The sequence below is a fragment of the Pteropus medius genome, unplaced genomic scaffold, assembly GCF_902729225.1.
Source record: "Pteropus medius unplaced genomic scaffold, Ma_sr-lr_union100, whole genome shotgun sequence".
NCBI classification, from domain to species: domain Eukaryota; kingdom Metazoa; phylum Chordata; class Mammalia; order Chiroptera; family Pteropodidae; genus Pteropus; species Pteropus medius.
Genome location: NW_024350021.1, coordinates 13,941 through 27,794, shown reverse-complemented (window position 1 = coordinate 27,794; position 13,854 = coordinate 13,941). Strand labels below are relative to the sequence as shown.

The 13,854-nt window shown below is 60.6% G+C and overlaps 1 protein-coding gene across 1 annotated transcript; it reads left to right on the top strand.

Annotated features, from left to right (window-relative positions):
* Positions 1-1,156: 1,156 nt before the first annotated feature.
* Positions 1,157-7,812, top strand: LOC120583079 (dipeptidyl aminopeptidase-like protein 6). Its single transcript, XM_039838412.1, has 4 exons — positions 1,157-1,276; positions 2,867-2,905; positions 5,749-5,856; positions 7,598-7,812. Exons 1-4 carry the CDS (start codon positions 1,169-1,171, stop codon positions 7,691-7,693), a joined length of 351 nt encoding a protein of 116 aa, XP_039694346.1. The 5' UTR covers positions 1,157-1,168; the 3' UTR covers positions 7,694-7,812.
* Positions 7,813-13,854: the final 6,042 nt, after the last annotated feature.

Genomic DNA, 13,854 nt, shown 5'->3' with positions numbered 1-13,854 from the left:
TTTCAAAGGTCGCAGAAACGGAGAAGGCTGGAAATCGCAGGCGTTTGTTACGCCTGGATGACTCACCACCCACGTCCTCGGTAGATTCGCCCAGGCTGCCAAGAGCCGTGGGCCGGCCTGCCCTCCCGGCCTGCCCTCCCGGCCACGTGGGAGCCGATGGCCGGGGTCAGAGGCCTTCGCCGCCCTGTTCACCACGCGCTCCCGGCTTACGCGAAGTTAGGAAAAACGGGTAACGGCCCTGTTCGTTTTCGGGGTAATAACCGAAGCTTAGTTCAAAGCGCCTAGTTATTTAGGCCTTTCTGTTGAACGTTGTCGCTGGATGTGCTAAGGTCCCTTCTCAGCATGCTAGGAAGTGTCTGGTGAGTATCCTGCCGTCCTCGGGGACAAAGGACCTTGTGAGGCCGCAAAGCGACCATCCTCAGCAACAGATCTCGTCACAGACACAGGAGGGGCGGGCGATGGAGCTGCCTCTGGAACTGTCTTCGAATTCATCTGAGGATATTCTTGTGCACTTATTTTCCTGACATTTCCTTCTTCTTCTTCAATGTACTTTTTCTGCTAAAATGCCCATTTTTGCAAGGTTCTGGGTAGTTGCGTGAATTACCAGACGCCCTCGTGCTAAGTTTAGGGCAGGCCCACGCTGCGGTCACCTTCGGGTGAGGATGAAAAGCAGGCGTGGGACACCTGGCTGTCAAACCGAGTTCGCCCGAGGCGCAGGGCTGTGGAGTCCGCTAGGGGACGTCCGGGGCGTTCACTCCTCCCAGGAGTAGCCCTCCTCGGTGTGGCCGGCCCTCACGGGACCCCCTCCTTGCCCCCGCACGTGACTGCGCCTTCGCCCCAGGCGGTGACAGGAGGACTGAGGCAGAGGGACAGCTGTGTGTCGGGCCACACGCCCTTCACACGCAGCTCCTGAGGGAGCAGCTCAGAAGGAACACGGCTGGGTGGCTGATTCCGGCACGTGTTAGGGACACGGTCCCCAGCGAGTTCGTGACCAGTGCGTGTTCCTGAGCAGCCCTGTGTCCACCGAGACCCGCCCGGCCACAGGCCCCGGGCCCGGGGTTGGGCCGTGCCCGCCTGTGGCCCGCGGGCCTGCACAGCTGCTCGCCCTGTGCATGCACGAGTATGTGTGTGTGTGTGTGTGTGTGTTTTCAGGGAGTACTACATCACCATGGTGAAGTGGGCCACCAGCACCAAGGTCGCCGTGAACTGGCTGAGCCGAGCGCAGAACGTGTCCATCCTCACCCTCTGTGACGCCACCACCGGCGTCTGCACCAAGGTACGGGGTTGGTGGGGGGACCCCATGGCAGGGAGCCCCGGGGGCGGTATCGGGCCGTCCTCCCGCCTTCGGGCTCGGTCCCTGCTGGCACTCAGCTTTGTCCCATGCTGCTCAAGGCAGCCGCCTGCGTCCACGTCTCTGCTTTGGCGCCACCTGGTGGGAAACTTTAGTGCAGCCACAGGATGTTCAGCTCTGGGCCTCCCAGCAGGTGCTGGGCGGGTCACGGATGTGTCACGCCCGGTCACCCGTGCCCACTGCTACTTCCCAACGAGCCTTCTCCTCATTGTCCATTTGGTGCTCACAGAGGGTTAGGGGCTGGCCCGAGGCCCCCGGTCCTGGGGTGCAGCCCACACCCCCGGCTTGCCCGCTCGAGTGGCTCTGTCCTCCACCCGCCCCACAGCCGGTCGGCCCCCTGGACGGGTCGGCCGGTCTCTGAAAGTCACCGGCCAGGTCAGCCCTGCCAAGGGCCCCGGCAGTAGAGGAGGCAGAGGTGGGGGAGGAAGGAAAAGAACGCACGGAGGGGGCACGGAGCGGGCGACAATTACAGACGGGCCGGGCAGAGCGCGCGGCGAGGTGAGGACCCGCGGGCTCCCGGCCACCGCCCTGCAGGCCCGAGCGTCCCCACGCGTCCACCCCTGACAGGCGCATCGCCTGGTGTTGGGTAAAAAGAAATCAAAGTCGATTAATACATTCAGGCGGGTCTTTCAGAAACTACTTTTTGACCCTACATTTTTATTTCCCGTCTGGGGAGAGAGGCTTGCAAGTCGGCTTTGCTGTGGCTGGGGAGGCCCTAAGCAGCGGCTGTCACTGTGCTGCCTCAGGGTGGTGTCACGGTGGGTGGTGGGGTCTGGTACTCAGAATGTCACCATCTGCGGGGTCGGCGACTTGCCCGGGTTATGTCTGATTTAGAGCAGTTTCCGGGGTTCTCCGACGGGCTTACCTGAGGGGACGGGAGGAGAGAACGGACACGCAGCCGAGCGCGGGCATCGCTCGTGATTCGCTTAGCCGGGCCCCTCACGCCGCGAGTGGCAGCAGCAGACGCTCCAGCGCCGGCACTGCCCTGGGGCGACCAGAGGCCAGGCCAGCATCAAGGACAAGCCCGCGGCACCCTGGGACGTGGTCATCGTGCGACTGGCCCCACCTCTTACGCATCGCTCTACACGGCTCTGTGAGATCTGCTGCTCGAACATATTTTTTAAACTCCTCAATATTTCAGTTTACTCAGAGTCATGAACTGGCAAGTTCGCACGTGTGCACATACACACACGTGTACACACACGTGCACACACACACGAAATCTAAGACGGGGTAGCACCTGCGGTCTGCCTTAGACAGGCACGTGCCCGGTCAGGCACGGCCACCAAATCATAAAAGTGCCCCACCTCCCAAAGGATTCCTCTGTGCCGTGGTTTGTCCTTGGTGCTGAGAGAGTGAGCAACACTTCCCATTCCGGGGCCCTGGGGTTTGGCCCTGAGTCACAGCACGAGACAGCAGAGTGACGAGCACGGAAGGCTAATGGTGTCCGCACTGCTGGCCACGGGCGTGCGGCTTGCCTGTAGCTCGCTCTCCAGTGCTCATATTTCCTTTCAGAAACACGAGGACGAAAGTGACGCCTGGCTCCACCGGCAGGTAAGGGTCCCATGCGCCCCCCACTCCACGCCCCGCCCCACCCCGCTATCGCGGCCCACTACACCCGCCCCCGACTCCCCGCGCGGTCGCCCACCACACCCGGCCCCCCACCCCGCAATGCGTCCACCACACGCCCTGCGGGAACCCCGCAGACACACGCTGGGGGGCGGGGCGGGGGCTGGTGGGCGGCGGTCGGGAAGTGGCCGCAGCTCTCAGCTGGGTGGAGAGCCAGGGAGAGAAAGCGTCGGGGGCGTCGTCCCATAAACTCACTGAGAAACTACGCGGACATCTAACCAACGTCCTGTGGACTGGAAACCAATAATAAATTTTTTTTTAAAAAAGATGGGTTCATGAAACGCCAAATCAGACCGACCTGCCGTGCACACAGTGAAAATGTGGCTGGTGGCCTTGTTTCCTCTGCAGGGTTCTGTGGGGTCCTAGGTCCTTGGAGTTCATGGGGTCCTGGGGTCCTCAAGTTCTGTGGGGGTTCTTGCAGGGTTCCCATGTGGTCCCATGGGGTTCCATGGGGTCTCATAGGATCTGGTGGGGTCCTCGTCCCAAGCGGGTCCCGGGGTCCCCGCCGGGTTCCATGGGGGTTCCAAGAGGGTTCCGTGGGGTCCCTTGGGGTTCTGTGGGGTTCCATGGGGTCCCTCAGGGTTCTGTAGGGTTCCATGGGGTCCCTCAGGGTTCTGCGGGGTCCCGTGGGGTCCTGCAGGGTCTCAGCTGAGGGGGCGCCACTGTGGTTCAGCGTGAGTCTTCCTGGGTCCCTGACTATGAAACCGTCCCCAGTTGTCTCATCCCCAACCCAGGTAAGAAAGGCCCGTTGGGTTCTTGGTGCTGAGACCAGGTGTGATCGGCGGCGGGGGGGCGACAGTGACCCATCCACGACCAGGCGACAATAACGGCTGCTGAGCTGGCACAGAGAGGAAGCCCGCAGACGCCAGCGGCTTCTTCCACCCTCTGTTCTCATTCCTCGTCCGACCTAATGGGACGAAAACTGTCCGAAGTTCTTTGGGAAAAATCAAACCAGATGTGAGCCTCGAGAATCACGGGGAGGAGGGCACAGGTCGCTTCCTTGGTGATACGATCGACTGTGCTCACGGAAAATAACAGACTCCGAACGATGCGGCTATCAGCAGTGGCTCCCCAAGGATGTCCTAGGACCCCCGGCTGGCATGCGTTTCTTTCATCTGAGGACTCACCCCCTCTCCCAGCTTCCCATCAGTTATTGTAGGGGCAGGAGCCCCGTATGTGGACGTGGTTGCTTTGAAATGTATTTTTTCCCCCTGCTTCTTGCCAGTCTTTCCTAATACCCAAGTTTGGGTGCCAAGTCCAAGCTGAGAAAATATCGAGGATGAGAGAGCGCTCGGGAGCCCCGAGGTGTGAGCTGGGATTACGCGGGGAGGTGCTTCGCTGCCGCCTGGACAAAGGTACAAGCACCGACGTCTAATGTCACGACGTTCCTCTTGTATCAGACAAAATGCCAGAGAGAGGGAGCGAAGAGATGAGAAAAAACCCATCGCCTACGTAGCCAGCCGTCTGTTCAACTAGTATTCGTGGACTGTCCCAGGCACGTGCCGGACCTTGAGAACAACAACAAAAAATGTCAGCTCGTCCACTGAGCGTGTGTCACAGCCGTTTCACGGCTGAAGAATATTCCGGTGTGTGGCCGAACCACAGCCCGCTTCCCCGTCGTGGGCACAGGGTTGTCCCCGCCTCTGGGCTGTCGTGACTACACTGCGTGAGCTGGTGCTGTGTCGACACAGCCAGACACGAAGGACCACCGCCGTCCCAGTGCCCGTGCGTGACACACCCAGGACACGCAACTTCGCAGCGACAAAGCCGTTTGCTGGTTGTCAGCGCTCTGGGGGCGGCGAAGGAGGCCGGGGAGCAGTTTAATGGGCGCAGGGCTTTACCTGGGGCGGCGGAAATGTTTGGGGACGAGACGCAGATGACGGCCGTGCGACACTGAGTGTGCTCCATGCCGCCGATTTGTTCACTTTAGTTAAAATGTCTTATTTTGTGTTGTGTGACTTTCATCACGATGTTTAAAAGAACGAGTCAGCTAGAAGCCTAGGTTTCGATGACGTCACAGCCGGGGACGGGAGGGGAGGCGCATGTGAATCACAGAGTGTGGCAAATGGGCGGCACGGTAAGACCCGTTCTCAGGGAAAAGTGACGGTAGGGCAAAGCAGACGTGTCCCCCGTGTCACCGAGCACGTCTGGGTGGGACGCTATCCTCGTCGGAAGCGAAGCGGCAGCACAGCGAGCACCTGGGGACACCCACGACGTGTCCTCGGTGACCACCCCTTGTCCTGTCTCCTCAGCGGGCTCTGCAGCCTGATCCGGGTTTTATAAGTTGAAAGAGCAGGGCCAGCGTGGAAAGAATAGAATTCGTTCAGTTTTTAGCAAAGCCAGGTTTGGGATCGTTCAAAATTATCTCCTTGTGAGAGAAAATAAATGCACCTGGAGAAATTCTGCAAAACGCTCTGGTTTCGACAGGCCACAGCTGAAGGGGACACACTGCACCAGGCTGAGGGCTGAGCACTGTCCCATCCGGAGCGGGTGACACACGTCCACTGCTGTTCCTGTAAACGGCGGTGCCTGTGCCTCCGCCTCTGCTGCATTGGTGGCCTTGGAGGAACCGAAGGCTCATCTCCCGGGGAACCGAAGGCTGACCCCACGCCCCAGGGGAGGGACAGGCCCGCTCCGCGGTCACCCTTCTCACTGCGTCTCTGATTAGCAATTACGCAGAAAACGCCCGCGGGCGCCCTGAGCCCCGTTTGGCCTCCGCAGACGAGGCGGGGCCCTCCTGGGGACTGACCGGTCTCTGTCGCCCGCAGAACGAAGAGCCGGCTTTCTCCGAGGACGGCCGGACCTTCTTCTTCGTCAGAGCCATCCCGCAGGGCGGCCAGGGCAAGTTCTACCACGTGGCCATGTCCTCGTCCCAGGTAGGTGCTGCCGGGCTGGTGACCGCCTCCCGTGGCACGTGCTCTGAGGGCACTCGTCGTCATCGAGGTCCCCTAGGGAGCGCTGGGTGCGTGAACGGGGCGGGAGGTCCCCGGAAGTGGGCGGGCAGCCCAGACGTTCTGGCGGCCGGCGGGGCCCGTCGTGCCTTTTCTGTTGTCACCCAGAAATGCAAAGGACACTTCCGAAAGCGTCAGAGGAGACGCTGGCGTCCAGTCCACTGTGGGTGTCACCCGGGCACCAGCGCCCCCCGAGTGCGGGGCGTCCCCACATGCCTCCCCTCCGGGGCGGGGGACCCAGCGCCCACAGGGCTCCTCACAGTCCAGCCTCTCAGGCTCCCACCGCCACGTTCAGCTCAGTGCAGGGGTCATTCGGTCACACTGCCACTGCCGACCGCCACTCCCTTGGTTCCCGGGTCTGTTCGGAGCAGAGCGTCCCTGGACAGTGAGCGTCGGAGTTCAGCATGGTGGATTTGTAACCGAAAGCGGGTGCCATCTCCGGCACAGCGGTCCCCCCAGGGGTGATGACCCTGGGCACAGGACTTTAGGAACTTTAGGGAGAAGGGGCTGTGGCATTTCCAGGAGCACAACCATTGTCCTCGGCATGTGGGCTCCGTGTGTGAAGCAGTCCAGTTATGTGAGACCAGGGCAGGCAAACAAAACTCAATTTCGCAAAAGGTCATCAAAGATCACCACTGGCTATGGAGTGGAGGACTCTTGTTTACGACACAGCACAAAGTGCAATTTCACAGAATTCCAGGAATGTCCCATGTGAGAGCCGGGTGCCCGGGACAGAGGCAGATGGGGCTGAGCCTCGGTGACAGGGACCGGTCCCGCAGAGGCTGACGTGCAGGCATTTCAGTTCCGTCCATTACTGACGTGGTAGACGTCCGCAGACTGGCTGACACCCTCGTTCACCCGTGTTTTGTCACCATGGGTCACTTTCCTCAAGGTTTAAACGTGTCCGGATGTCCCCATTCGGCCCTGGACCCTGGGTTCGCCCGTGATCGGCATTGGCTGGGGACCCTGTGAAACGCTCCAGCGGGAGGCAGGACCCCAATGCCGCCAGGAGCCCCCACACCCCAGCCTCCCCACAGCCCCCCACTCCCGTGTCCATGTTCCCCGTGTCCCCACGGGGTGTGCTCTGTACCTGTCACCTGGTTTGGTCACCATCCTTGCCCCCGCCACCCAAGGCACCTGCCCTCTACAACCGACCTGTGCCACCTGGGCCCCGGCACAGGCCCTGTGGAGACAGCCACATCCCTGTCCTGTCGTGACGATGCCACTCCGCCAGGCACGTGGAGAGACAGGGTATCTGCGACAGGCAGCACTCACCAAAACCGTTCAAACTGTCCTCGTGAATAATGGCGCAGAGTGACCGAAGTGTCCTTGCCTGTTTCATCCAGTCCCCACACTTCCCTCTTCCTCCTTGTCCCCTCCCCCACCGCCCGTAATAACTCAGTGGACAGACCTGACAGGAGCCGTGTCAGCAGGGGTGACGCACTGACCCTTCCCCTGGGATGCGTAGGTTGTGGGACTCACGGCGTGGACTGTGCTGTTCTCGGTCACTGCAGTTCAGAGAGAGGAGTGGGTCGTGGCCTGGGTGGTCAGCCACCCTGGGAAGGACCAGACGGAGGTCACATGGCATTGTCACCTGAGGGGCTCGGGGACCAGGAGGCGGAGCTGGGGCACCCCCGCCGCTGCTCATGGCCTGTCTGTGCTCCAGCCCAACAGCAGCAATGACAACATACAGTCCGTCACCTCTGGGGACTGGGACGTCACCAGGATCCTGTCCTATGACGAGAAGCGGAACAAGATGTGAGTGAGACGTGGCCCCTGCGCCCAGTCGGCTCCCAGCCTGGGGCCCGTCCTCGTGCTGTCCCAGCAAGGCCCCGGCCCGAGCACAGCGCCCCCCTTGGACGGAGGCCCGGGGTCTTCCTAGAGTGTGTGCACAGCCTCTGGGGCCGGGAGGGACACTGATGGCAACACTGAGTTTGCACCCAGACCCAAGGGCTGAGCCGGTGCTGGACACGGCCCCGCTGGCCGTGGTCCTGATGCAGGTCGGGCCTCTGCTCGCCCGGCTCTGCTCGCAGAGCCCGGTGCCCGCTGCGTCACGCAGTGTGACGCTCCCCGGGCAGTGTGACAAAAGGGGCTACGCAGTTCACAGCCAGAGACAGGCAGGCTGGGGTCCGCCTCGCACGTCCTGCCCAGGCATGTGGCAGGACCCAGTCTCCATGTTTAGAGCCCCGGGTGAAAATCAGGCAGTGACCGTGGCCAACCCAGACCTCGCATCTGGACTGTAGTAAGTGGGACCTTTGACCTCCAGGAGGTCACCTTGCAGAGAGATTCCCGCATCCGACCCAGGGTTCACAACCACCCTCCCAGGCCCTGTGGCAGGAGCTGCGTGCCATGTGGGTACATCTGGGCCAGCAGAGGCCAGCCCACCCACCCGCACACGAAGCCCATTCGGAGCAGGCGCTGAGCGGGGTCCCTGGGAAGTGGCCGCACTGCGGAGCCCAGGGTGTGACACATGCTGACTCCTGTGCCCCTGCTGGTCTCTGCAGCTACTTCCTGAGCACGGAGGACCTGCCGAGGAGGCGGCAGCTGTACAGGTAGGTGCACCTGCATGGTGGCGCTGGGCCTGGGGGTGGGGTCGGCCAGGTAGCTCTGGGCCTTTCTGCAACCCACTGGCTGGCAATGGGGCAGACCCCGCCAGGAGGAGTGGGCACAAAGTCGGGAGGGGGAGAAGGACAAGGTGTTTCTGGAGTTCCTGCCTTGTCTTTGCCTGTGCTGGGCCCTCGGGGGTTCAAAGCTGTGGACGACATCCGCTGTCCTCACAGAGCTCACCTTCCTGGAGAGATGGGGACGGGGACACAGACGCTAGATCGTGAGGGACACAGACGCTAGATCCTGACAGACGTAGACGCTAGATCGTGACACAAAACCTCGCCTCGGGGACGTGCACGGGCCTGAATAAAGGCGTAGGTGACCAAGGAGACCGTGCATAAGCAGACGTGCTGACAGCTCCCGCAGGTGGCACACCTGCCCGCTGGGAGAGCTGCAAGCAGCCGGTGTTCACGGGCATTCGAGCCGGGCGGCGAGGGCGCAAGGGCCCGGGGCGAGGGTGGGCACGCCAGGCCGCGGCTGGTGGAGCGAGCTCGGCCCGCTGGCCCTGCCGAGCGGGGGTTTGGGCCCTGACCCCGACACCGTGCCCTCCGGCCCGGCTCACCCCCGCGGCCTTCTCCCCCAGCGCCAGCACGGTGGGCAGCTTCAACCGGCAGTGCCTCTCCTGCGACCTGGTGGAGAACTGCGCCTACTTCAGCGCCTCCTTCAGCCGCAGCATGGACTTCTTCCTGCTCAACTGCGAAGGTGCGTCCTGCGCCTGCGCGGGCCGCCCCCGCCCCCTAGGCGCGTGCGGAGTCGGGGGCGGGTGCGCGTGCGCGTGCGCGCGGCGGGGGCGGGGCCTGTTCCCGGGAGTCCCGCCCACCCGAGGACGGCGGCGTCGCGAGCCGGGTCCCTGTGCCGCCTTCGGCTGCGCGGGCGATTTGCACTGTACGGAGCTGTGCAGCCGCTCCGCGCATGCGCAGGCTGTGCCGGCTAAGCCCAGCGTCCGCCTGCGTTCTCTCTGTGAAGGGCCCTGGCTGCCTGCTGGGGCTCGTGTCCCACACAGCGGTAGGCCGAGGCCATCTGTACGGGCAGTAAATCAGTTCAAGTTCAGCATCGTAAGCATATTTAAAAACTGAGGTTCTATAAGAGAAGTCTCGGGAAAATATATCTTTTCCTGTGACCCGATTCATAGATAATTTATCATAAACGTCAGAAAGAAAGGGAATTTTCTAAAAAGGCATCAACGTACAAAGACAGCGACACGGTCGAGGTGACCACAGCTGCCAAGCTGAGCGTTCACCCCTTTTCAGGGTGAGGTTGCGATTTAGGGAGCTATTCCCCAGTGTTTAAGGTGTTTGGTCACAGATTAATTTTAACCGATCAAGTTTAATTGATCAAGACAAGCTCTTTCTCCACCTCAAAGTCAAATCAAAACAAACACGATGACCCGATCTTAAAACGAGGCGAGCACTCCTTCCAGATTACTGTCCTTGCCACGGAAAACTGCCATCGCCTCTGTCATCACCATCCTTCCATCATTGCGAGAGACTACCGCGTGAAATCAGCACACCTGAGCGAGACTCGGCGCGTCTGCTGCTGGCGTAGTCACTCGGGCCTGTCGGCTCACCCAGCTAAGGCCCCCACTTTCCCAAAGCCGTTTGTGAGGACTCAGGACAGCGGCTGCAGAGTGCTCAGCACGGCACGACACAGAGTAAACACCTAATAAATGACAACCGACGTGGTTACGGTCACAGCCATCATCGTCACCACCAGTAATTAAGAATGTCTCAGGTAGCCACGCAGTACTAACCCAGCACCCCACAGCTGGGGCCGAGGCTGCAGGTGGCAGCTTCCATGGTGTTAACTCAGCAACGACCCTGACTCAGAGTTCCCAAATCTGAGTGGGCCTTCCTCCCCGTCCCCAAGCTGGGGCAGAGGCCCTGGGTCTGTGTGTGCGCCAGCAGGGTATAAAGTTCTGGAAGTGACGGTGGTGGCCAGGGTCACAGGACATTAAATCGCCGTCTGCTAGGCTTGGAGCTGAGTACCTGGTGCCGTCAGGAGCGTGCCCCACCCCCACTCCACAACCGGGTTCCCCAGTTTTCCTTAGCACCAGATAGCCCCCCTTCTTATTCCGTTTTCTCTCTCTGCCTTCACCCGCCACGTGCCTGGTACTCCCAGCTGCCCTGGCCGCCTGCTGTCCTTGGGACACACAGCTTACTGAGGGGACGTGCACGCTAATACGCAGTTACATTACGTTAGTCCTGGAGCTCGGACTAAGGGACGGAGAACAGTGTCCCTCCTGCGGACCGGCTGCAGTGCCACGGATGGCACGGATTCTGAGGCCGGACTCAAGCTCAGCGAGAGAACATGTCATCGGCGATCGATTGGTCACGTCTGCCACAGGCAGCAGTGAGGAGGAGGTGGTCCCCGTGCCACACACCTGTCACAGTTGGTGCCACCCCCTGCAAGAAATGACTATGTCCTTAATGATGAAATTTCAGACTCCATATTGTGTGTGAAAGAATTTATTTGGGGGCGCAGATCCTGACCTCGTCTCGTCTGGCACAACAAAGTAAAGATTCAAAAAAAAAAGCAGATTTAAAAAAAAAAAGCTAGGGGGCTGGACTCCTGAAGCACATGACCAGCTGAGAGAAAAGTGACAGCCCGTCACTTCAGAGAACGGAAATGTGTGCCCGTGAAGACAGGAAGAGACACACGCAGAGAGCCGTCACGGGAACAGTAGGAGCGGCCGCTCACTTTGGCACTGGGGACGGGTGCCCGGCCGGCTCTGTGTGCCGCACACCCCTCGGCCTGGGAGGAGAGAGCCCCAGGTCCCACCACAGTGGCCCGGAGCCTGTCCCGACCCCGTCCCTCAGTGCACAGGGAGGCAGGCGTACCTGCCAATGTCCTGGCCCACAGGGCCGGAACATTCTGCTGCTACCGAAGTTGTCCCCAGCGGCCTGCACCTAACTGCCAGGGAGCTGCCCAGAACGAGAGAAGTCCTCACCGGCCGCCTCCTCCTGACGAAGCCACGTTTTCAGCGTCAGACACGGGGCACCGGTGACTGCCGGCGGGCTCCAAATGTTTGGTGCTACCAGCACTGGCCCCCTAGCCAGCTCCATGCCAAGCACCAAGGCCTTACCCAGAGCTCCCCTTCTTAATTCTGAGTTTGTCCTGCTGACTGTGGAAACCACATTTAGGACTCTGGATGCCTTGCCAGTGTGTCCTGTGTAAGGACATCTGTTCAGGTTCTCCAGTGTCCGGGGCTGTCCCCTTGAGGCCATGGGTACCAAGAGCAAGGAGAGGGAACGTGTGGACAGGCCACGTCGTTAGCCGCCACACAAATGCTCCGGAAGACGCTAACCTCACGTGAGCGCTGCCAGACCCAGGCACACCCTCCACAGGCATCCCGTTGTCCCCTGACAGTCACCCCACACACATCTCCCGTGGAAAAGAAACTCGTCACTTTCACCCCTGATGCCATCCCCCGCTACCCAGCAAGTCCGAGCTGGTGCCACGTGCCTTTTTGCAAAAGGAGAGGTCGTGTCCAGACTGCGTCTACTTGAAAAGCCATTAAAAATGAAAAGTAGCATCTGATGCGCTAAGTCCCGCACCACCACCCCCCCGCCCCAGCCCTGACTGCCGGTGACAGGACGGCCCTCTCCCAGCCCCCTGTCCTGCGAGGCCTCCCTCTCCCCACCACTCACTCTCGCCAGCTCCTGCTCCCAGCGATAATGCATCTGAGCACGTGCAGGCATCTCCTGTCTGAGTGAGATTTTGGGAGAGACGAGGAAGTGTAAATAAACGGCACCACCGGTCCAGGCACCACCGGTCCACGCACCCGCGGGCCACGATGCAGAAGGAATTTTGAAAAGCAAATCCAAACGGGTCGCGTTGAAAGCGAAGTCCAAAGACTAAGACACGTACCATGACCAGTGGAAGGCGGGACTACCAGAAAAGTTAAAATGGACAGGTGCTTTGGCAGAAGTGGGGGCTGAGGTCGGATCGGAGGCGGCCGGGCAGTCAGGCCTCCCCGGCCTCGGTCTCTTCGTCCGTGAAATGGGTTGTTCTTTACCATTAAGCAGCATCTGCACTCGCCCCCCGGGGGTCAGTCCAATGCCGTTTCTCCTCCGTGAGTTCTCGAGCGGTTACCATAACGACTCACCCTGACACCCCGCGTGTTTACTCCATTACTTAGCCACCAACCCAACACAGCCATCGCGGCACGTGCTTCCTGATGCACCGAAAAGTTAGAAGCTGTCCTTCGTCTTACCTCGAGCACGTACTGTCTTGGTCAAAACAAGGATTGAGGAGAAGTGAGAAGCATCTTTGATCGACATTAGTTCTCATTTCCCGGCGACCCTTATATTTCCCAGTGACAGTTCAAACAGCCAGGGACGTGACTTCACACTCGGGCTCTGTCGCGTTTTGTTTGCGCTTGGAGCCGAGGTGAGGTCGCCGCTCACAGCTGGTGTGTCATACCCGTGCCCGCCACCAACACCGCAGAGACAAGTTCACTGCGTTCCTGCCCACCGCCCATGGGGACCATGAGTCGTGGCACTCAGGTCTGCCAGCCTGGTCCACGTCTCAGGTCGGAGGCCCTTCGTTTTGAATCGTTGTAATGTCCTCAGCATTGCGGGGGGAGGGTGAGCCGGATATTGGCATCTGTTGCCGTGTGCGGGTGACAGCACTGTCCCTAGACGTGGTGGTGGCCAGGACTGCAAGCCCCAGACTCCATCGGCAGCTCGCACGTCCTCCCGCGGTGAGTGGGCGCTCCCTTCTTGCTGCTCAGAAGCTGCCAGCCCACCCTCAGCTGCACCCCGTGACAAGGACCACAGAAGTCCTCATCCAGAAAGAGGAGGAGACGACAGGACAGAAAGACAGGACCTGTGGCCCTTCCCTGAGGAGGCCCTCCTGGCAGCCACAGGCAGGAGGCAGGGTCAGAGCCTGGGGTCCCCGGCAGGCGTCTGGGGACCACAATGCCGTGAAGTAAAACCTCACCCAGCCAGGCGCCCCTGAGTCAAAAGTGCTGAGAATTTAGGCAGAGCAGAGTAGAAATTTAAAAAGAACAGAAATCCTTCCTGTTGAGAGGCTGTCAGTCCGCCTGGGAGCCGTGGGCACCGCCTGCACATGTCCGTGCTCACCTCCGCGGGGCGTACCTGCTCGTCTCGGCATTCCGGCGACGGTCTTTGGAAGTTGCAAAAAAAAAAAAAAGTTTTTAACTCACAAACTCAGATTAGTCTTTTTCGCGTTTGGTGCGAGCGGACGCATTTTGTTAGTTTTCATCAGCTTTCCTCGTCAAGACAGGAAGGCGGGTCAAGGCCGGGAGCCGCCCGCTCTCCAGCGTCCTGCAGCTCGTCTGCCCGCACGGTCAGC